The sequence below is a fragment of the Phoca vitulina genome, unplaced genomic scaffold, assembly GCF_004348235.1.
Source record: "Phoca vitulina isolate PV1807 unplaced genomic scaffold, GSC_HSeal_1.0 scaffold45, whole genome shotgun sequence".
Classification (NCBI taxonomy): Eukaryota; Metazoa; Chordata; class Mammalia; order Carnivora; family Phocidae; genus Phoca; species Phoca vitulina.
In genome coordinates, this window is record NW_022589748.1 from 11,154,090 (window position 1) to 11,178,132 (window position 24,043).

Sequence of the window (24,043 nt, forward strand, 5' to 3'; positions counted from 1 at the left end):
TTGTAAACGGGAGTGCTGACGGAAGCTGAACCCAATAGATAATCAGGCATTTGGCTTAGAAGATCCACTCTGCTTGCTTCCCTAGATTCTCTTATTACTCTGTTGGGCTGACCCTTCTGCCTCCAGAGTGATCTTCTCGTTAGTTTTATGCTACCAGAGTACCTTATACTTAAGTAAAAATACCACTGGTGATGTTTACCAAAGCAGGTGAAGGATCTGTCCCTTACATCAGTCTGCTGTAGCCCAACACTAATATCTTTGAAGTCCTATTTTTAGCTTATTAATTGAAATGCTTTTGGTTTTTCTCTTAATTTTTTGGTTTGCAAAGCAAATATTGCTCACTTTCAGTGTTCATGAATTAAAAGTGGAACCTCTGAACTAAAATCGTATTCTAATCTGATATAAAATAGCATTAAATAGGGGCGCCTGGGTGGCTCAGTTGGTTAGGCGGCTGCCTTCGGCTCCAGTCATGATCCCAGGGTCCTGGGATCGAGCCCTGCATTGGGCTCCCTGCTCCGCGGGAAGCCTGCTTCTCCTTCTCCCGCTCCCCCTGCTTGTGTTCCCTCTCTCGCTGTCTCTCTCTCTATTAAATGAATAAATAAAATCTTAAAAAAATAATAAAATAGCGTTAAATAACCAGATACTACAAATGTCTAATTTAAATGCAAGCTAAGGGGGATCCCTGGGGGCTTGGTTCTGTATGGTGGGTGTGCCTTAGTTCAGTTCTCTTTGTACCTAGTCTTTGGAGCTTTGTCTGAATGTGTGGGCTGGAACCACTTGCTTCTTTTTTGGTATCTTAGGAGAAACTGAAGGCTTTCCTAGTGAGGTGGGAGAAAGGAAGGAGGCCTTTTATTACAGGGGCTCCACCCACCTTCCACCAAAGGCGTGTTATTAGTGCTCTAGAGATAGAGCTGTTCGCAGGGAACCTTGAGGAACAATCTGGTCATTTTCACAGTGGAGGAAGCTGGAGCCTCAAAGAGGAGCAGTGATCACCTGGAATGAGACTCCGTGAATGAGCGGCAGAGTCTCTAGCCCAGAGTTCCTCATTTCCGGCCAGAGCTCATTCTGTCTGTTTCGACTCCCGCTCTGGGATTCTTACAGACTTTCCCTTAGTTGAAAGACTAGGTCATCAGTTTCCTTGTGTGGGATTTTCAGTGAGGCTGTGGAGTACTAGCAGAACAGTGATTTTAGGATTAGAACGGGCTGCTGTACTTCCTGCTTTTCCAGGCGCGTCCTAGAATCTGTTGGGGTGTTGACGTTTATATATCTTTTTACTCTTTTAAAGTTTTTTATTTTTAAATTAATTATTTTTTTTTTTACCCTTTTTTTTTATTTTAAAGATTTTATTTATTCATTTGAGACGTAGAGATAGAGAGAGAGAGCATGAGCAGTGGGAGAGGCAGAGGGAGAGGAAGAAGCAGACTCCCCGCTGAGTCAGGAGCCTGATGTAGGGCTCCATCCCAGGACCCTGGGATCATGACCTGAGCCGAAGGCAGACGCTTAACCATCTGAGCCACCCAGGCGCCCCACCCTTTTAAATTTATGTTTATTTTGATTTTTAAAATTTTTACCCCTTTTGTGTTGTATTTCATGACAAGAGCAGCAGGTCAAGGTGACTAAGGGGCAGCGTGTCCAGAAATGTGGTGACAGATTCTTAGTGCTTGCTGTCTTGGGGTTCTGGCTGATGCTACCAGCAGTCTTGAGGAGGAAAATCATTTCTAACTGATTTGATATGGGCTGGGCTGCTCCTGGCAACTTCCATGATTGCTACTCTTATTTACAGATTGTTTTTGGTGTGGTATTTTAAAATAAAACCAAATGAAAACCAAATAAAGAGAATTATCCATCTTTAATTCTCTTGCATTTTTTCCTGCCCTGCATTAATTATATAATTAATTAATATTTTCTTGTCCTGCTTCTCTAGCCATCATTTTGTGTGGGTTTGTGTGAACAGTGTGAGTCCTAAGGAAATATATATAGCCAGTACCCCAGAGGAAACAGGTTAACAATTAGCCATAGTTTATAAGGTGAAATGATCTTTTTTTTTTTGAAATGATATTTTATAACTGTCCATACTTAGGTTAAGTAAGAACTTTTTTTTTTGAGGGGGGTAGGGGCAGAGGGAGAGGGAGAGACAGAATCTTAAGTAGGCTCCACGCCCAGCACGGAGCCTGACATGGGGCTCGATCTCACAACCCTGAGATCATGACCTGAGCTGAAATCAAGAGCCGGGTGCTTAACTGCCTGAGCCACCCAGACGCCCCAGGTTAAGTAAGAACTTCAACAATGAAAATTTCTCTGCCTGAACGAGTGCCCGTAGGATCTATCTCGAAGACACGTCCAGATTTTTCTAGTTGGTTTTGGCATCAATCACATGATATGGAGAGATGTGTGTTTAAAAAACTAATGTGACAGCCTAGCCTTGTGTTGATTTCATGTCTTTTCATAGCCTTGTTTTGTTGCTATTTAACTTTTCCAGAGGAGCTTCTTGATAACTTTGCGCAGCAAATAGGAGCCTGGAGACTCTGCCTATACTTCCTCTCCAGCACTGGGAATGACTATGTCATGATGTATAGTTTAACGGTGTTTGAGGTGAGTTGTCAGATGACTCTCTACTGTTTGGAAAAGTATTTTGTGGTCACAGTGCCGGGTCGTTGGCACTGGACTTGAGCTTCAGTGTGCAGACAGCTGGAAAAGAGTGGTAGCTCAGCGCAGGGGTACCTCCCAGATGCTGCCTCTGTCGGGATGTCTGCTGTGCTGGGGCATCTTTCCATCTTTGACCCCAGAAGGGTGAGATGGGGCTGGGTCAGTAGGTAGGCTGTTGGTGGTAACATGGAACTCTTCCTTCCATGTTATCATTTAAAAGAGAAAGATAATGAAAGAAAAACAGTTTGGGAGGAGAGATGGTACCCATAATACCATTATCCCAACCACAAACATTTTCATTTATTTCAACTGTCTTCCAATTTTTGTATTTCTATGCGCATCTTTTTTTTTTAACCTAATTCTAATCCTATTGCTCATGCCACTAAGTGTTTATACCATTGTTCACCAAGCCATTCTTCTATTTTTGAACATTAAAGTTGTTTTTGCCATTTTTTGGTGGCCATCAGAGGCAGTGGTGTAATAGAAAATTTTACACATGGAGCTTTTTGTTTCTGTGAAATTATTTAGCAGATCTTTCCAGGAGTGAGAATGTTGTATTATAGGGTTTAAATATTCCTGGTACTCTTATTGCCAAATTGCTCTAAGCCTTTGTTTAAAAGCAGGGTTTTTTGTTTGAGATGATATAGCTAACCATTGGATGAAAACCAGTTATTTTTGTGTATAGAATGGTTAACTTAAAAGATGTATATTTGTGTTTCAGAATCTGATCAATAAAATGTGGCTTGGGGTCCCATCTCAAGATAAGATGGAAATCCGTAGCTGCCTGCCCAAACTCCTTTTGGCTCACCACAAAACCTTACCTTACTTTATCCGGAACAAGCTCTGCAAAGTTATTGTTGATATTGGCCGTCAAGATTGGCCCATGTTCTACCATGACTTTTTTACGAACATTTTACAGGTAAGGATTTACCTAAGAAAACCTCATCTCATAAATTGTAGAAGTGATTATTTCCTTGTCTTGAAGAGGAGTTTTAAGATAAGCATTTTGGAACCGTAGTAGCAAGCTCATTATAGGATAAATGATCTCATTCGCTTAACTTTGTATTCTTGAGACATGTTGTGCCTTTGTGCAGTGGCAAAAGAGGGGGAAAACCCAGTCTCATTGTTAACCTCTTGTGAAATTTTGTTCAGCAAAGATTTGAAAACCTGTTAGGTACTGCGTCAGGTGTAGGGGTACAAGGGTGAGGCCTTCAGTAGTTATAATTTGATGGGGGGGCTTGCTGTGCAAACAATAATTATCCAGCACTGTGGTAATTACTATGGTGGCATAGCATTTAGCCTCCAGGAACTGAGGTATTTTCAGTGTTGTTGGGTGCTGGAGTAAGTGGCCAGGTTGATGGGCCAGGGCCAGGCCAGGAAGGGCCTTGCTCTTGCAGGGGGCTTCGATTTGTAATTCATAGTCCTTCCTTGGGAGCTAATGAAAAGTGTGTGAGAGGGGAGAACACATGACCACATTTTTGTGTTGGAAAGACAGTTCTGTAACAGTAGGGGTCTAGATTGCAGAGGGGCTGGAGCCCTGAGTGTGAGCGAGACAGGGAGGACCTGGCCCTGAGGCCTTTCTGGTGGGTGGAGGTGGGGCACTTAGGACACCCAGTCAAGAGGCTTTGATCAGTGACGGGGTGGTAGGGGTGAGGGAAAGGAGGTTTCTGTTTCAGGTAGCCGATTTTCTAGGCCAGGGGTGAAGGAAGAGGAAATGGATTTGGGTAGAAGATGGGGAATTCAGTTTGGCAGAAAGCGCATTCAGGATTTGTGTGTTCTGTGTATATCTAGTGAGACGTTGAGAGCTGTGGATCTGGGGCTCAAGAAAGAGATCTGGCCACTGGTCAGGATTTCGAACTCATCAGAGTAAAGGTGGGACCTAAAAGCCAGGCAGGAGATGCTGTTGTTCATTTGAATCCTGTGATGAAGTTGTAAACATTTTCATATTATTGAGATAGTTGTGGGTATGCAGGAAATGGGGATTATGTACAGTTTATAGGAATAAAATTCTCTGAAAATCAGTGTCTCAGTGACTATAAGTTCAGGATTTTCTAGAACAATACCATTTTCTAACATTCTGTCTGCTCTCTCTACAAAGCATTTGAATGATGAGGCCGGTAAGAAAAAATACAGCATCCTTATTGCTTCTCTCAAATTTCCTCAAAGTGGCACAAAAATTCTTCATTCAATTTTTTTTTTGTTCTCTATAGTGATCCATTTATCTAGAGATTTATTGGATTGATGCTGCAAAGGAGATTCATTCATTTATTCAGTAAGGTATTTGTTGAATACCAGCCGTGTGCTAACTAAACATCTGGTGGAGATAAAGTAATGAAACAAAAACAGTGTCCCTGCCTTCATGGAGCTTATAATCTCAAGGGGCAGACATCCATTAACAATAAGCAAATAAGCTTACAGGTAGTGATAAGTATGACGAAGAAATTTAAATCCAGGGTAAGGAGAAAGAATGCCAGGGGGTGTTATGTAGATGGGATGATGATAGAAGGCTTTTTTGAGGAGCAGCCATTTGAGCAGAAACCTAGGTGGAAGTGATGGAGTGAGCCATGTGGGTATCTAGGGCAACAGCATTTGAGGCAGAGGGACTAGCAGGTGCAAAGACCCTGAGTGAGGGAGTGCCATTCCCTGAGGAATGGCAAGGAGGCTAGCGAACCTAGAGTGGTAGGACATGAGGTGAGAGGTTTTCCTGGCTCTCTCTGATACACTTGCCTTCACTCCAAGATGAGGACAGTTGTGGTAACTCTCCATCGCCCCCATAGAGGGAGAATGCGTTCTTAGGTGGGTTAGTGCGGGGCATGACCTGTGAGAAGAAGCAGTGGAATGTGAGCCAGAGATGCACAGTGCTAGCCGCAGCAGGTGAGGAGGAGCCATGTTTCCACCCAGCTGGGATCACTTCCTGTGATGGAGAGCAGACATTTCCTCTCTACCCTTGAAGTATAATGTAATTACTGGTAACAAATGACAATTTGGAAGAGCATTTTTAGGTGAAGTGCTCATGAAGTTTAAAAAGGCTAGTTTTCTTTCTCTGTTCACCACTTCCCTCTTCCCACCCTTCAGAAGTGACTCTGCTTACCTCATGCAACCTTTGTGACTTTGAAACACCCCGTAGTGAAAAGAGCATGGAGAGAGCATGTGGGTTTGGGGTCTGTGTCCATTTTTGTCACAGATCATCTTTGATTTTAGCAACTCCTGCCCCTTTGGGAGCCTCCATTTCCTTCTTTGTGAAACAAGAGGATTGGACAAAGTGATCTCTAAAATCCTTTTAGTCGTATTCTCTGCTTCTCATTTATCCATGAGAACCAGTTAGTGGCATGAAGACCATGTCTAGAATGATGGTGCTCCGTTGCTGATGGTTTTGTTTTGTTTTGTTTTTTTAAGATTTTATTTATTTATTTGAGAGAAGGAGAGAGAGCAGGAGCAGGGGGAAGGGGCAGAGGGGCAAGCAGACTCCCCACTGAGCAAGGACCCTAATGTGAAGCTCGATCCCAGGCCCCTGAGATCATGACCTGAGCTGAAGCCAGATGCTTAACTAACTGCGCTTCCAGTTGATGACATTTTTGATAATGATGACAAAGTAAACTTTTCTTTAGGTAGTGGCAAACAAGAGCAAACTAGTTCTGGAGTCAGTCTCACCATCCTACATCCTTTTTGTTTTTTTTTTTTTAAAGATTTTATTTATTTATTTGACAGAGAGAGACACAGCGAGAGAGGGAACACAAGCAGGGGGAGTGGGAGAGGGAGAAGCAGGCTCCCCGTGGAGCAGGGAGCCTGATGTGGGACTCGATCCCAGGACTCTGGGATCATGACCTGAGCTGAAGGCAGTCGCTTAACCGACTGAGCCACCCAGGCGCCCCATCCTTTTTTTTTTTTTTTTTAAAGTAGGCTCCATACCCACCGTGAAGCTCAGTGTGGGGCTTGAACTCACGGCCCTGAGATCAAGACCTGAGCTGAGAGCAAGAGTCAGTTGCTTAACCAACTGAGCCACCCAGGTGCCCCCATACTTTGAATAAAGCATCTAAAAGGGTTTTTTTCTGGCTTAGTTCCCATCATTGCCTGCTTGCTGTCTGGGGTGCATAGTAGTTTGCTTTTGTTTTTAACTCTGTGATGGTTGGCTGGGTATCTATGCAATTTATGCCATCATTGTGGTGACCACATAGCAGGCCGAGGGGAGTTGATTTGGGGCCCCAGAAGGATACTTGCAGTTCTATGTGTTGGTTATACCCTTTGTAGCCACCAGAGAAGGAAGTAGTTGAAGTCGAAACTGACCTCTGCTCCTTCTTTCCCCCAAACACAAGCCCAAACATCACACCTTTTAAAGTCTATTCTTCAGATTCCTGAAATCTGCTGAGCTGGACCTGTGGTCACATTGTGCCTGGGACCAGATAATTAAGGGGCAAGCAGCATAGAAAGAATTGCCATTTCTTTTCTGATATGGTGGTGTAATAAAAATCATTGAACTTTTTCAGAAGCTCACACTAAGAACCTGAACTTCAACCTAAAAGTGCTTATTCTCTGTTAAAATAAATTGCCAAGAATTACCTATGTTACGAGCATAAATTATAAATGTGAAGATGGTAAAGGGAAACACTATTTTGCTAACAAGCCTTCTGGACACAAAGCTAGTGAGGAAAAAAATATTTGATCCGGCTGTTCTTTCAGGTAAAGAATAACTTTAATTTTCAGTTGGCTTTTGCCTGGTCGTCTCCCCTTCTTCCAAATGAGAGAAAGGAGGGCTTTCGGCTGCATTTTCCATAGTGTAGGAATTTTTTACTTCTGGGAGCATAGAGCATTTCGTATCTACAGAAAAATGTATTGCCAAATGGAATATTTGGTAATATAAGGCATTCCCAGCTGAGAGAGTAAGAATGAGGGCTTTGGGGGGGAAATAGAGACAAAAGAGGTAGAGGAGAAAAGCAGAAGTGTAAGGGGCTAGTGGGGGAGGAAAGTAATGGAACTCTTTATTATTTTTATTTTTTTCAATTTTTTATTTAAATTCTAGTTAGTGAGCATACCGTGCAGTATTGGTTTTAGGGATAGAATTCAGTGGTTTATCACTTACATACAACACCCAGTGCTCATCCCAACAAGTGCCCTCCTCCTTTTTTTTTTTTTTTTTTTTAAAGATTTTTTATTTATTTATTTGAGACAGAGAGAATGAGAGAGAGAGAGCACATGAGAGGGGGGAGGGTCAGAGGGAGAAGCAGGCTCCTTGCTGAGCAGGGAGCCCGATGCGGGACTCGATCCAGGGACTCCAGGATCATGACCTGAGCCGAAGGCAGTCGCTTAACCAACTGAGCCACCCAGGCGCCCAAGTGCCCTCCTCCTTAACGCCCATCACCCTAAAGTATGGATTGATAACCCACGGGCCTCTGGATGGACGGAGATGCTTATGAAGGGTCAGTTCTTTATTCTGTAAAGAAAAGGTGCTGTGGGGATTTCTTGTTCCTCCCCTCTTGCATTTTCTCAAGTTGTTAGAAGTAGCCCAGACTTGCACAGAATGAAGAGAAAGCTTGTAGAGGATGTATTTGAAATTGTAGCCTTCAAGAGAATTGATGTAATAGCATTTTCAACACGCCGCTCATGGCCACTGTTTTTATATCATGCTGCTCCTGAGGGCAGTTGAGTTTATCCTGAGTTCACACTGTTGAAGGCATTTCCTGCTCTTTGGGATGAGCTTTCCCTTGGTCTGCAGTGGGGAGAGCTGTTTTCAAGGGAAAGGCAAGTGCCCTGCGCTGCTTCAAGTGGAGAAGAGGCGTTCTGCCTAGCTGCCGTTCCCGGTGCCCTCCTCCTCCCTTGTTTCGTAGATTGAATTATTATTATGATTAAAGAACTTATTATTATGATTAAAGAAGATGGTCAAGTGTTTCTTCAATTGTGTGTCTTTTAATAGATTGTAGCCTATAAGTCAACAGAATTTTAGTGGCAACTTGCTTTTACCAGTTTCTGGAAACTAAAAAATGAATAGTAAGTAATGCTTTGAATTTTGTGAAATTGATTAGAAAGAGCTAAGTAGGGTGATGCTCTTGAAGGTGTACCTTCTGTCTCTTGTTTAACGCAACTTACAGCATAGTGGATATTGCCGGTGATAGAAAGAGTAACTAAAATTTGCTACATAGGTATTTGCAAAATCATAACCGTAGTCGATGATGAAGTCATGGGTGGATGATGTGTATGCATGTTTCTGCTCTGCCACATGTTTAGTCTTGAACTTTCATGAAGCATGCAAAGCTTAGAAATATAAAATTGATTTAACACCCGAATGTTGGAAAGATACCACAAATTGGTTCACACATATCTCTGTCGCTAACACTTGAATCTGGGCAAAGTGACCAAGGCTCTGTTGGGATTGTGGATGTGTAAAAAAAAATTGTCATGTTAGGTGTAAAAGAGCATTGTGTTCATGGTTAGAATCTTAGTCCTTAGACTAAGATGAGAATACACTTTGGCTCCAAAAGGGACCTAACTGGACTGTAGAGCCCTGAGCGATGCGGCCTGTGCCTGCGAGATTCAGCCATGGAAGGACTTCGAGGTTTAATGTTCCTCCGTCCTCCTTGTACTTTCGTCAGCTGGACAGCCTGCTTAGAACTTCCTTTTCCCTGCAGTTGATCCAGTCCCCCGTGACAACCCCCCTCGGGCTGATCATGTTGAAGACGACTTCGGAAGAGCTGGCTTGTCCCCGCGAGGACCTCAGCGTGGCTCGGAAGGAGGAGCTGCGGAAGCTGCTGCTGGACCAGGTGCAGGCCGTGCTCGGGCTGCTGACAGGTGAGCAGTATGGCGCTGGTGCTCTGCAGTCTTGAGCAGTCGTTCTAGTTGTGACTGTGACGGAGCTGAAAAACAGAATGTGGCATGTGCTGTCTGCAGCGGGCGCGGTGTCCGGCATGCAGTAGGACCTCCGAATGTACTTGTGACCTCTTTCCTTTACTGTCTTTATGTATTGGTCGGCCTGGGAACTGTGATTAATGAGGCTGCAGGGATGTGATTGAAATGCCAAGCACTGCATTCTCAGGAAGGTGGGTGGCAAGCACCTTATTGAAAAGGATTTGAATTTAAGATCAGGAGAAGTTGGAGAACAGGAAGATGGGAAATTTGCAAATTTTGTGCAGAGAAGGAAGACCAGGTGTAGAATCAGCACCCTGTGCGCTAGGTTGTAGTTGTAAGTAGCATTTTCTTCGTCATCTTGTTTGTTTTGTCAGAGCCTTGTGACGGCGTGTGGGGAGTAAGAATAAACAGAAAGCAAAAGCAAACCGCAGAATGAGACCGGAAGGTGGGGCGAGGGTGGAGCGTGTTGGCCCAGTAGGGCCAGGCTGCTCTTGAGGAGGCACAGGTGCAGCCCTGGTCCCAGGACCCTTGAGGCACGGGTTGGGGGGGTGGTGGGGGGTGGGGGCCCAGGCTTGCTGCTGGAAGGGATGTTGTAGTGAAAAAAGCCTTTTAAAAAAAATCTCCAGCTCCTCTGCCTGGCTTTCCTCTTGGATGTCTAGGAACTTTTTTGTAGGGGTTACAGAAGTGCTTGACATGCAGTGGGCACTTAAAATCGGTGAAGAATGCTTGATCAGAAGTAAACTTGTCATTTGCCCCCTGTCCTTCCCTGCATCCCTAGGAGAAACCCACACCTCAGAGCATTTCATTCAGAGCACATTTATTGATGCCCCCAACTAGAGGTTACATTTCTGCAGTTAAGGACCATGTCTGATACCTCTCTATCCTACTGTGCAGACATTAAAATTTTTAAAATTGGGATTAGTTCACATAGCATAAAATCCACCATTTTACATTGTTACAACTTGGTGGTTTTTAATATATTCACAGAGTTGCATAGCGATCATACCATCTAATTCCAGAACATTTTCCTTACCGCGCGCCCCCCCCCCCCCCCGAGCCCCAGGAAACCACTAATCTGGCTGTCTCTGGATTTTCCTATTTGGCCTTTTCATAAAAAAGAAATCATATAATAAGTGGCCTTTTGTGTCTGGCTTCTTTTTCATAGTGTGATACTTCAAGGTTTATCTATATTATAATATTAAATATTTTGAAAACAGTATTTTCAAAAGCTTTTACAATCCATCATCTTATGTGGTGGGTTCTGTAAAGAGATACAGAGAGGAGTAAAACGCAGTCTCTGCCTCTAGTATGGGGTACTCTGGTAGGGGAGAAAGACAGCTAAAACCAGTGTGTTAAGAGTTATAGTAGAGGTGGGTTTTAAGCGCATGCAGAACTGAGCAGACAAAACTTTCTGGGAAAGATGACAGCTGGGTGTAACTCTGAGGGACAGATAGCAGCCATCAGTCTGGGCGGGGAGGGGGGCAGGTCAAGTTTGGAGGGAAGGAGGAGAGCAGGTCAGAGGTTGGTGTGGACGGAGTAGCACACAGTTCAGCGGGTGCAGCCTTGTGTGGCGGTGGGGCAAGGCCAGATGGGCCAGCAGAGGCCTGAGGCGGAGGTTGTGTGGGATGGTGCTGTTGGCTGGGTGAGGAGGTAAGGAGTAGCAGCAGGTTTGTGGGGGACAATAAAGGGAGTTTGGAACATCCGAGTGGTGTTGTCCAGGAATGTCCACTTGGACATACAGTGGAGAGAGGGATGTTTAAATACTGATGTTTGATCAGAGATATGAGATCATTTTTCTCAATCTGATTTTCAAAGGTTAGACTTCATTTCTCTCTTAAACTCAGTTTCTCCTTTCTTGATAGGTATCTTGGAGACTGTCTGGGACAAACACAGTGTCACTGCTGCCACCCCACCACCATCCCCGACCTCAGGAGAAAGTGGTATGGTCTGCCCACCACATATGCTCTTACTCTTTTTAAATGCAGTTTGGGGTCTCGATGGGGTAGCGATTGCTTACCTATGCCAGATACAGATGCTGATTCTTCCTTGATCTATTTTTGGCCTTTCTGCCCATGTTTTCTAAGGAGCTAGCTCTGCTTAGTTCTTCGTAAGTACTTGTACTTTCTAATATATTTTGAACAACTTATGTTGTTTCTTCCTTACCCGTCAGAAAGATGACATCTTTCCTTTGATCTTCTGTCATCCACTTCCATCCCCTTCAGTTTACAGCTCTTGGTTGTCCCTTCTGGTTTGTTTTTTGCTTTTTCTCAGATTTCATGGTGTCTTGCTCATGCTGGGGTTAGCATGTGCCCGTGGGCTTGATAGGTCTGCTGTGCAGTTACGCAGGGGTCAAGGTCGCAAGAGCTGGTTGGCTTCCTGAAGGAGGAGGGGGGAGGGGGAGGAAGAGGATGTGGAGGGCTTTCTTCCCTACTTGGGGCTTAGGGAGGATGAGGTCAGTTCAGAATAATTTGATCAAGTGTGGGCATATTTGCAGTCAGTAACTCGTTTACTGGCGGCTAATTATCCACAGTTATATTAATACCTTTTTCAAAAGTCAAAGTGCAGTTTGCCTAAAAATGGCTACTTTCAATGGTAGATAGAAAGAGGAAATTGTGTCTGAGCAGAAACTTTTAGTTTCTGAATGCTTGTGTTTTACACTGAATGATTACAAATGCTTTTCAAGTAGAGTACGTCCTGTGAACTGCACACATTTTTTCCTCTACCGTAAAGGTTGGTATGGCTAATGAAAGATTTCCCCATCTTTCTCCTTTACCCCAGGAAACAGGCTGTTGAAATCAGACCCCTCCAAGCCTGAGCTGTTTCATGTAGCCTGTTGTTGTTAGTAAGTGGAAGTTAAAATTCTTTCAGAGCTATTGTGGAGCTGAAAATATAGAATGAAGTTTTGAGGACAGCTCATAGTATACTAATTTATTCCAAATTCCATTTATCATACTGGGATTAAAAACTGTCAGAGAGTTATTTGTCACACTTGTTAGATTAAACACTATTACAGAGTTTGAGAGTGTATTAAAAGCCGACAGGGATTTGAACTTTATTTGTACTTGGTAGCTTTCATTTTCAATGTGGATATTTGAGATGACTTAGCAGATTTATATTTTGCAATATTTGATGATTAAAGAAAAAAATTGCAAATGAGGCAGAGCTTTGATTTTTATGAGTGTACGCTTTGGAATCTCCTGCAGTTTGGCTGATCTTAAAATGTGTCATTTCATTTAAATAATAGTTTGCAAAGATTAGTTCTGTTGGATTGGATTTGGTTTTAGGTAGGTGAATACTGGCTTAGCATTCAGTTTGGAGTTAGCAGTTTGCTCTAGTAAAACTTGTTTTTCAGAAATCATTTTCCAATGCCAAAAGCTGTGTGTTTTAGTTGGCTTTGTTCAGCTGCATGTTCTGAGCAAACTCCATTTCTGCTTTGATAGACCTATTTTCCTGGAGGCCAGGTTGGGGAATATCAGATAATACAAATCAAAAATATATGCTTGCCTCTCTTCTGCGTTGCCTAGGTTTTGTTGATGAGGTAAGGTGAAACACAGTATGAACTAACTTGACATTGCCATATAAACAGAACCTAAAAATGTGGTGCGTACTTCTTGAAAATTGCCTATTAGGCACTATTAAAACATTTTTGAAGTCTTGAATTTTAGTATTTGAGAAAAGGCGAAATAAATGGAGACTGCTGGGGGCCTGGGAAGTGAAGTAGGCTTGTAAGCTGGTGTACTTCTCCTTAAAAAACAATAGGCTTACACGTTCATGTGATACGCCTTTTTTCTGTTTATGACGGTTGCAAGTGAAGCTGTCAGAACTTGTTCCATTATTTGGACCGTGCTGATGATTTAATTAACATTTGTTTTGATGGTTTTGCTCAACTGCCTCTGTGCACTGAAGACACCAAGTGAAGCAGTAAAACTTCTAAGAACATTGTTTAGCTTTAGTGACCATAAGCTCACTATTGTGGAGGAAAATCATTCTGAGAAACCTTAGTGAGTAAAGGAAACCCAGATACTTCGTCCCGTCCCCCCCCCCCCCCCCCCCCGTTGGCACTCTCTGCCCTACCCGAATCCCCACACAGCTCTCTGGCAGCCCCTTGGCTTTTGGCATTTTTTTCCTCATACGCTTTCTGGTAACATCGATTTTGGTCTGATCACTTTCAAAGAACAAAGCCCAGGAACTAGTCCCTGCAACGGCTACTCTAACAGTCTGGATATAGAAAAAGCTTTGAAGGACGCTTGTGGTCTGCTTCTCAGAATAGTTCCTCAAATTGTTGCCTTATCTTTTAAACTGGCCTCACTAGACCAGAATCCTGTGACATAGATGATGGTTTTATCTCTTGTTTACAAACAAGGAAACGGAGGCTGGGGTTGGGGGGGGAGTCCCATCGCCAGTAAGTGTCAGAGCAGGGATGGAAACCCATCTGAGCCTAGGTGCGTGGTCTTCGTCCTAAGTCTGCTTTCTCCGCCACTGTCCCCATGTCTGCCGGCCTCCTCCTTCCCCTGGCTTAGGGCCCTGGCTCTGCCACCTACTCTGTGTGTTCCCTGACCGCTGGCCCCTGTGCTGGGAAAGGAGAGGAGGGGTCCTCTGAGGACCTCCGCACGCTGGGGCTGGGGCGTCCTGCTGCACTGGGGCAACCTCAGCCCTCTTCCTTCCTTAGCCTCCTCTTGTTCTCACCTCTCTTTGCTTGGACAAGTAGGGGGGCAGGGAGGAAGCTGTGAACAAAATGAAATGGTGTAAATAACTGAGATTCTGAGTTTGCTTTCATCGTTCTGCGATAAAACTTGAGAGCCTATCTTTCCTGTCTGCATGGTGCATTCTCTTGAGTATGGATCTGTATATATACTGGCAAAGACAGGTTTCCGGGGAGCTCAGATTGGTGGAGGCCAGTTTATACCCTTCTGTTTTCTCCCAGACTTTGCAAATTGCAGGTCTTTGTGCACTTGCAAATCTTTCCACGTATCCCCTTGTAAGTATTCCCTTTTAAGCTACTTGTAGGAAGATGGGACTGGGGAGGGCCACTCAACTCCCGTGAGCTCATTTTATCCCTCAGGCTCCTTGAATGGAGTTTTTCCCCATTTTGCTGGATTGAGGCTACAGTGAGATCCCTGGTTCTTATTTGGGGCTATTTTTGTCCTGCAGTGGCTTTTAGGCAACATGGAGAAATATTTTAGCTAACATAACGAGAGGAGAGGGTACTACTGGCATCTGATGAGTGGAAGCCACGGGTCCTGCTAAATATCCCACGATGCACAGAATAATAAAGAATTAGTTATCCAGTGCCAAATGTCAATAGTACTGAGTGAGAAACTCTGAGTTAGTAAATGTAGAACTGAATAGAAAACATTAAATTTTAATAATTAAAAAAGTAAAAAAGCCAAAGGGATCTTTGCATGAATGCTTAACCCGTCTGGGTTGCCTCCAACTGAGTAAATGCAGCAGAGTTGTCCACGACCTCTTGGCAGGGGTTGCATACTGCCACCAGAGCCTGGCCTGATTCAGAGAAGCTGAAGTCGTCCGCAGGCTTGATTATAATCAAGGTATACCCTCTTGCGTAGGTAGCTTGTTGAAGCTTTCTTGAGTTTGCATTGGAAACGCTGCAGCATGAAGCAGAGTCCCTCTGTTCTGTGGGAATTCCTTCCCACTTTGATTAAAATACAGGTCTTGAAAAATTCTTTGTAACCTACTAAAAGACTTTGGAACATTTAAAGTTGAATAAAACCATTTTCATCGAGAACAACCTTCAGAGATTCTTTTTTTGAGGGGAGAAAAATAATTGGTCATCTTATCTACTTCAGTAATTTTTACCTTGCATCACCCCGTTCAGCATTTGTCCTTGTGCCCGTATCTTTCTGAAGTTGCGGTCATGGCATACATGCTGTTTTACTCAGGACTTCGGATCATGCATATTTTTCTGCATTTGAATATTAGCTCTCTTCCAGATCACTTTTCCTGGCTGCATGATCTTTCTAGTTGACCTGCTTTCTGGGAAGGAGCATAGGCTTAGGGGCCAGACCTAGGGGCCAGACCTCGGTTTCCGTTTCCGCTCTACTTATTAGCTGAGGAACATGGGGGAAACGGTTAATATCTCTGTATCTTAGTTATTCTAACAGTTTGTAAATGCAGATAATAATACCTACCTTAGAGCTGTGAGCATGAAATGAGAATATGTATGTAAAGTGCTTAGTGCTGCGCTATGCGTATAATAGCACATCAAATGGGAGCTGTTCGTCACATAATTATTGTTGTTTTGCCCCCCGCCCCCCTTAGCAGTCCTATTCTGGAAAAATTCTTCTGAGCTAAAGAGTAGGGACAACTTTTTTGTTTTGTTTTCGTTTTTAAAGCCACAGTTTATTTCTATTTAAAAATGTTCAAGAGACTTTAAATAGGTCCAGGGGCCCAAAGATGTCCAGGTTTAATAGAAGATCATACTGAGATGGTGTCTTTTGGTTCCTCCTTTGCTAAAGCCTCCATTTGATTCCGGTTAATTATTTGCCCCGATAATTCTTCTAGTTGGGTAGCGGTGATTTCTCTGACTCCAGCATCTTTGGTAAATGGCCACCGGTTCATGAATGACGAGAAAAGCAATGCCAGAAACTGTCACTGTCATTGAATGAGAGAAAGTTGTACATATGACTCAAGTGGACAGCCACCACAGCAATTCAAAAATCACCTTATTAATCCAGTAGCAAATTGGATAAGTATTTGCAGATTGTACTTGAACATCCTTGCATTACTCTTTGAAACCAGGTCCTCTGATTATCAGCGTGGGTAGCTGAGATCATGATGAGTCTCATCTAGTATTAAATGCAGCTCTTTCTCGGGGTGCCTGGGTGGCTCAGTTGGTTAAGCATCTGACTTGGCTCAGGTCATGATCTCATGGGTCATGGATCGAACCCATGTGGGCTCTTCCGCGCTCAGTGGGGAGCCTCCTTGAAGATTCTCTCCCTCTACTCTCCAGTGCTCTCTCTCTTCTCTCTCAAATAAATAAAATCTTTTGGAAAAAATGCAGCTCTTTCAGACAGAAGCCGGTGAACACCTTGCAAGATAAGATACCAGGGGACAACTTTTTGATCTACTTTTAACAATAGAAATTAAACCCCTTATTAATAAATCACAAAATCCTCATTTTAATGGCCGAGGAGATGAGGCTGAGAAAGGTTAACTAATCTGTTCGTGTTCATCCCGCATTAGTGTAAGGCAGGAGTTCTCAATAGATCTGGGGGCCCTGGAGGTCCCACAAGCCCTTTCAGGGGTCCCAAAGGTCAAATATATGTTCATAAAAATACTAAGATGTTGTTTGTCATTTTTACTTCTTCTCTGATGAATATACTGAATAAAACTCATTCAGATCCCACATTGCAATTAACCTTTAAGAAATTATTACTAGTAAAATTTTTATATCGTATTAAAGAACAGGTATAGTCACCTAGGAAGGCGGCAGAAACGTTTTAGTCTTTGTCAGTTGCATATCTCTGTGAAGCCATTTTTTTCATATACTTCAGCGAAAACAGCATATTGCAGCAGATTGAAGCAGATTAAAGAATCTGTCTTCTTTTAAGCCAGACAGACATTACAGAGATTTCAAAAAATGTACAGTGCTATTCTTCTCACTTATTTGTTGGCGGCAAACTACATTTTCTTCATTTAAAAATATTTTATGCTAACATGTAATGCGTTTATTAAGTGAATATTTGAAATATTTGAAAACTTTTTAATTTCTATTTTTTATTTAATTTCTATGTGACGAATATCAACAGAAATAACCTACATACACAAAAGTTCTTTGACATCCTCAATAATTTTTAAGAGTATAAAGGGGTTCTGGGGCCAAAATGTTTGAGAACTGCTGCTGTGTAAAGCACAAAATACAGTGTAGAAATGTAGCCAGTATTCCACCATCCAGAAATAACACCATTCCAGGTGCCTCTTTATGTGTAGTTACAGAGACAGTAAGCTAAATAAAAAGACAAAGTGGCATCATATACATTTTTATTTTTTTATTTTTAGTTTTTTAGAGATTTTATTTTTTAAAAATGTATTTATTTGTCAGAGAAGGAGAGAGGGAGAGGGAGAGAGAGAGCATGAACGGGATGGGTGAAATAGGTGATAGGGATTAAGGAATACACTCGTGATGAGCACAGGGTGCTTAAAATAAAAACTTAAAAAAAAAATCACCTAAAAAAATTAAGCAAGCATAAGAATCACTTCTTGGAGAGTGTGTAAAAACAGGTTTTTGGGCCACACTCCTCCAGGATCTTCCTCAGTACATGTGGGGTGGGGCCTGATAATTCGTATTTCTGACAAGTTCCCAGATTGTGCTGATGGTGCAGCAGGTAGCAGGAGAAGCAGGCTCCCCGCCGAGCAAGGAACCCAACATGGGACTTGATCCCAGGACCCTGGAATCATGACTTGAGCCAAAGGCAGAAGCTTAACCGACTGAGCCACCCAGGTGTCTCTAGAGATTTTATTTTTAAGTAATCTTTATACCCAACATGGGGCTTGAACTCACGGACCCTGAGATCAAGAGTCCCTTACTCTTCTGACTGACCCAGCCCTCAGTTTTATTTTTAATAAAAACAAATTATAATTTTACCTGAATTTAACGGGAGGTTTTAAAACGAAAGGAATTGCTTTTTCCACAAGGAATGTTAGTTTGTAAAAGATACCTCTAGGCTTAAGAAAAAAAGAAGATGAAAACCAATTCCTTACTACATGTTTTAATTCTAGCCCATATATTTTGAGACTTCTTGCTTGTGAAAGAAGATTGGCTAGCACACGCTCTGTGATTCCTACATCTGTTTAGTCTTGATTCTATATTTAATTCAATGCTTGCTCTGGTCCCCTTGCCACAGCTGCTCCCTTCCTTAATTCTTCATTTTTATTTATTGCTTTATTTGCATGGTTTCACTATTCAGTCTCCTCCCTAAGAAGAGTTTGGGAGGCCGGGGGTGGTGCCTGGGTGGCTCAGTCGGTTAAGCGTCTGCCTTCGGCTCAGATCATGATCCTGGGGTCCTGGATCGAGCCCCGCGTCGGGCTCCCTGCTCTGCGGGGAGCCTGCTTCTCCCTCTTGCCCCCCCCAACTCGTGCGCACACTCGCTCGCTCTGTCAAATGAATAAATAAAATCTTAAAAAAAAAAGAGAAGAAGAGTTTGTGGGCAATATATTATTTGAGTTTCTGAGTTTGAGAAGATGTCCTCTTCCTTTGTACTCAAAGGAGAGCTTTGGGTTAAGTAACTCCCTGCCTCAGCACTTGTGGACACGGTACTACTGTTGTCTGGCTTCTTGTGTGCTGTGAGGAAGTCTGAATGTGGTGTTTTCTCCTTTGTGTATGTGCTTTTTTGGCCTACATTTCTTCCTTATTCCTAAAATTCTTAGTATTGATTAGCTTTTATCATTTCTTCTTGGGGCAGAATAAGCCCCTTTCTTTTGTATACACACCTCTTTATTTCAGGTAAGTTTTTTTCTTGTTATAGTTTCGAATATTTGTCCTTTGTCCTCTCTAAAATCATTTTATAGCTTTTTTGTAATCCCATTTCAGTTTACATGATTTTCTTTAGTCTAATGCTTCTCAAAAGTTAAGCATGTTGGAGGTTCCTCAGAAAGTTCAAAATAGAACTACCCCACCGTCCAGCAGTCGCACTACTGAGTATTTACCCAAAGAATACAAAAACATGAATTCAAAGGGGTAATGCACCCCTATGTTTATAGCAGCGTTATTTATAATAGCCGAGATATGGAAGCAGCCCAAGTGTCTATCAATTAATGAATGGATAAAGAAGATGTGGTATATATATGCAATGGAATATTGTTCAGCCATAACAAAGAACGAAATCTGGGGCGCCTGGGTGGCTCATTCATTAAGTGTCTGCCTTCGGCTCAGGTCATGATCCCAGGGTTCTGGGATCGAGCCCCACATCGGGCTCCCTGCTCCGCGGGAAGCCTGCTTCTCCCTCTCCCACTCCCCCTGTTTGTGTTCCCTGTCTCGCTGTGTCTCTCTCTGCCAAATAAATAAATAAAATCTTTAAAAAAAAATGAAATCTTGCCATTAGCAATGACATGGATGGAACTAGAGAGTATAATGCTAAGTGAAATAAGTCAGTCAGAGAAGGACAAATATCATATGATTTCACTCCTATGTGGAATTTCAGAAGCAAAACAAGTGAGGAAAGGAAAAAGAGGCAAACCAAGAAACAGACTGTTAACTGTAGAGAACAAACTGACGGTTACCAGAGGGGAGGTAGGTGGGGGATGGGTGAAATAGGTGATGGGGATTAAGGAATACACTCGTGATGAGCACAGGGTGATTAAAATAAAAACTTAAAAAAAAAACCACCTAAAAAAATTAAGCAAGCATAAGAATCACTTCTTGGAGAGTGTGTAAAAACAGGTTTTTGGGCCACACTCCTCCAGGATCTTCCTCAGTACATGTGGGGTGGGGCCTGATAATTCGTATTTCTGACAAGTTCCCAGATTGTGCTGATGGTGCAGGTCTACAGACCTAACCTCGAGTAGCCCAGTAGTTCTCAAAAGTTTTAGTCTCTGGACCCCTTTACTCTCTTTTTTTTAAATTGAAATATAATTGACATTTAACACTGTTAGTTTCAGGTGTACAACATAATGATTTGATATGTGTTAAATGTTGCAAACTGATTGCAAGAGAAAGTTAACATCCATTACCACACATAGTTAAATTTTTTTTTCTTAGGATGAGAACTTTTAAAATTTACTCCCCTAGCAACTTTCAAATATACAATACGGTATTGTTAACTAACTATAGTCACAACTGTATGTGACACCCTCCATACTTCTTTATCTTATAACTGGAAGTTTGTATCTTTTGACTCTCTTCACCCATTTTGCCTACTCTGCCACCCAGACCCCTTTATTCCTAAAAATTATCGAGGTCCTCAAAGAGCTTTATGGGTTATATCTATTGATATTAACACTGGGAACATTTACATGGATTCATTTAAGATTTTTTTTTTTTTTTTTTTTTTAATTTATTTGAGAGAGAGCACGGACACGAGCAGGGGAGGGGCAGAGGGAGAAGCAGGCTCCCCTCTGATCAGGGAGCCGGGCGTGGAACTCGATCCCAGGACCCTGGGATCATGACCTGAGCTGAAGGCAGACGCTTAACTGACTGAGCCACCCAGGTGCCCTACATTGAGTCATTTAAAAAGAGCTGTGATGAACTCTGCATATAAACAAGTGATATGTTTTCATGAAAAATACTTTCTCCAAAGCAAACAAAAATTTACTGAGCACCAAGGAGTATGAATGGCTTTCTTTTACATTTCTGTAGATCTCTTTAATATGGAGCTTAATGAAAGATGGCTTTTGCTTTCTCTCTGTTGTAGTTAAATTGGTTTGTGCGAGACTCAGTAGTGTGTATGTTGAAAGCTCTTTGTATTTCCAGGTGACTTACTGAGTAACCTGTTGCAGAGTCCTAGTTCAGCCAAACTGTTGAATCAGCCAATCCCCATCCTTGATGCGGAGAGTGAGTATATCTGTTCCCTGGCCTTGGAGTGCCTGGCCCATCTCTTCAGTTGGATTCCTCTGTCTGCCAGCATCACCCCATCCCTCCTAACCACCATCTTCCACTTTGCGCGCTTTGGCTGTGACATCCGGGCCAGAAAGATGGCATCTGTTAACGGCAGCAGCCAGAACTGTGTGTTGGGTCAGGAGCGCGGCCGGCTTGGGGTCCTGGCCATGTCCTGCATCAATGAACTCATGTCCAAGAACTGTGTGCCTATGGAATTCGAGGAGTATTTACTACGTATGTTCCAGCAGACTTTCTACCTCCTGCAGAAAATCACCAAGGATAACAATGCCCACACGGTGAAGAGCAGGCTGGAAGAACTCGATGAGAGGTAATGAAAACAGGTGTGGAGTCGGCCGTGTCCTGAGAAGGGGCCATGACTGTTTGTCACGCTGTGCTGCGTAGTGTCTGTAATCCTCTTTGGTTTCAGAGTGTGGGGCTCCTGATGAGGAATGGACAGGTAGGTGTGTACCAGTAAGTCTGAGCTTAGCTGGAAGGGCTAGGGTGGCTAGGGGGATGAGCCGAGCTGGGAAAGGGACTGTGAATTGTGTAGGTGTGTTGTCTTCCCCCAGCTCTGCCTCCTGTCCTCCCTTCCGCCCTCCCCCCCCCACCCCCCCGCCCCATCCTCACGATTCGCCTGCAGGTCTGAGGTGGCGCAGGAGCTGAATCTGCTGCTCGTGCGTAGCCAGGAGCGTGGGAGGAGGCCGTGGAGGTACAGGAGCGCTAATGCCCCCTCTTCACTTGCTGTTGCCCGCCAGTGTTTACTGTTGGACCCTTCCCAAGGGAAACCGTGCAGTGTAGAGGAATGGTGTTGCTCTGAGCTTCGCACGGACGGCCCACTTTCATCCAGAGACAGAGATGTGAATGAGGGCACATACTCACGTGGCGCACACTTGGGTTTCTTTGTTACCTCCCCTTGAGTGGAGCCGAAAATGACCTCGCTTTTCTTTCTGAAGTACTCCAAAAGATGACTCCGTCACGGTACTGTGAGGCGTGGTCTTCTGGATGATGTCCTTTATTTGTCCCACAGCTTTCGGTGATGCGATGCTACCGCTGTGTCCCAGCGAGCGGGAAAAGTGGAAACTTACATTACCAGCATTGTGTTGACTGTTCAGAAACATCCCGGCGGATAAATCGTATTGAGTTAGAAAATATTTATAGATTGCCAGGCAGCAAATGTTGTTAATATCTTAATTCGTTTTCCTTGGCTTGTTTTTTTGTTCCGAAGCTAGCAGAGTTAAGGCATTTTCCTTTTCCTTAGAGTTAAGTAGCAGAATATAAAGTCAAGTGTTTAAAGACCGTCCTAGTGCTTTTTAAATTTAGCAATTTTATTAAGGGTTTTCTAAAGTTAAAAACGTGGATTCTTAAGATTCTTTTGGTTTGGTTCATTGTAAACAAGCGTTGTGTGAAATTTTGTTTGTATAATCACAAAAGAGCTCATAATCCTGTATGGTGATATGTTGGTTTTATGTTTCATTATTTTGTAATAGCTTTCTCTATGAATGCAAAGGCATCAGTATGCAAACACACAATTTTATATCCTTTCTAGCTTTCGTTAAGGAAGGCTGTATTTTCATATGTTAACAAAAAGTCCAGCTGCTCGCACCAACCGTCAGGTATTGGCTGTTCTGAGTTGCACTTGTAGCACAGTGTTCGTGATGGCTCACATTCGGGCAGTAGAGAAATGTGGTCACGGCTTGTCAATGTAATGCTTTTGTTACGTGTAACTTTTGTGCTTTTGGTTTTATATTTTAATCCTGTGCTTCCTCTTGCCCTGAGAAAGCTGAGAGGTGCCCGGCAGCAGAAAGGTGACCTAAACAGTCCTGTGTGCTTGCTTCCTGGCTCTCGGGCCCCCGACCACTCATTCTAAACAGCTAAGTCCATTCTCAGTTGTTTAGGAGCTTCTGACCCAGGGCCTCTGCCCCTCTTCTCCCCCAGTGCCTGTTTCTAACCTTCTACTGCTCATTAGCACCTGTGCCAGAAGGTGGGCAAGGGAAAGAAAATGAGGTGAAATAAAATCTAGAGTTTCAGCTACCGAACGGCCCTTGTCTGTATGCTTCAAAAATTGGGTTGGAGATTAAAATGAAATCGAGGCAGTGCGGCATTTACCCAGGACTTCTGTTTATTTTATGGGTGGCAGGGAATTGAGTGCATCTTCCTAATGATGGCTCTGAATAACTACAGCAGAATATCACGTGATAAGCAGAGCGAGGAATGAGGAGCTCCCGCTCTTGAGTATTCATGATCCAAGGCATCAGAGAGAAGTCTCCTCGTACTTGACTTTCTCTAAAAACAGCTGATTCAGATGCCTTACTGTGTTTCAAGGACTTGGTCCCATGATCCACAGAGATGGCCATTCTCTTTATCAAGCAAATTAATGGTTTTTATTTTTGTTTTTTTAAACTGCTAAAAAGCTTGCACGTACGTGTTAGCTACTAGCCGTGCAGAGATCAGAGAGGCGGGTTGGCCGCTGGGTCCCAGGAACGGTGCGGGACATTGGATTTATGGGCCGATTTTGCTCTTCTAAGTAGTAGTCTTTTTCTTCCCCCTTTATTATTTTGCATAATCCTTGCTTTAAAAAAAAAAATTTTTTTTTTTGGGTGGTGAGTTTCAGAATTACCTGTAGCCATTAATTAATTTTTGACTAAGGCCTGTAGTGAATCTTTATCTTTGTTTATTGGTCTCTGAAATGTGATTTATGGAGGTATGTCCATCTCATTTTCTAATCACCTTTTGGTATTGAGGGGCTTACAATGACAGTTGCTGAAATGTGAGAGTGATGATGTGCTGTGTGTTTAGTAACAGCAGTCTCTTATCCTTGCAGCTGGGACCCACACTCCTCTGGGAAATGATACTGTGAATACACAGGAATTGGGGAGTCACTGTGCTGGGAAAGGAAAGAGCACTGGCGTGGGAGTGGATGGGGGTCCCACTCTGCCGTGAGCTGGCTCAGCAACCTCGGGCGGGTCACTTTATCACCCTGGGCCTCATCTGGCCAATGAAGCACCA

The 24,043-nt window shown here is 43.2% G+C and overlaps 1 protein-coding gene across 2 annotated transcripts in view; it reads left to right on the forward strand.

The window, feature by feature from the left end:
* The window catches only part of XPO6 (exportin 6), a 102,551-nt gene that overhangs the window by 30,949 nt on the left and 47,559 nt on the right, over positions 1–24,043 (forward strand). For both annotated transcript variants that reach the window (XM_032430643.1, XM_032430644.1), the window contains exons 3-7: positions 2,480–2,592; positions 3,368–3,565; positions 9,267–9,426; positions 11,346–11,423; positions 20,912–21,365. In XM_032430643.1, the coding sequence (XP_032286534.1) occupies positions 2,480–2,592; positions 3,368–3,565; positions 9,267–9,426; positions 11,346–11,423; positions 20,912–21,365 (1,003 nt within the window). The remainder of the gene's footprint in view (positions 1–2,479; positions 2,593–3,367; positions 3,566–9,266; positions 9,427–11,345; positions 11,424–20,911; positions 21,366–24,043) is intronic.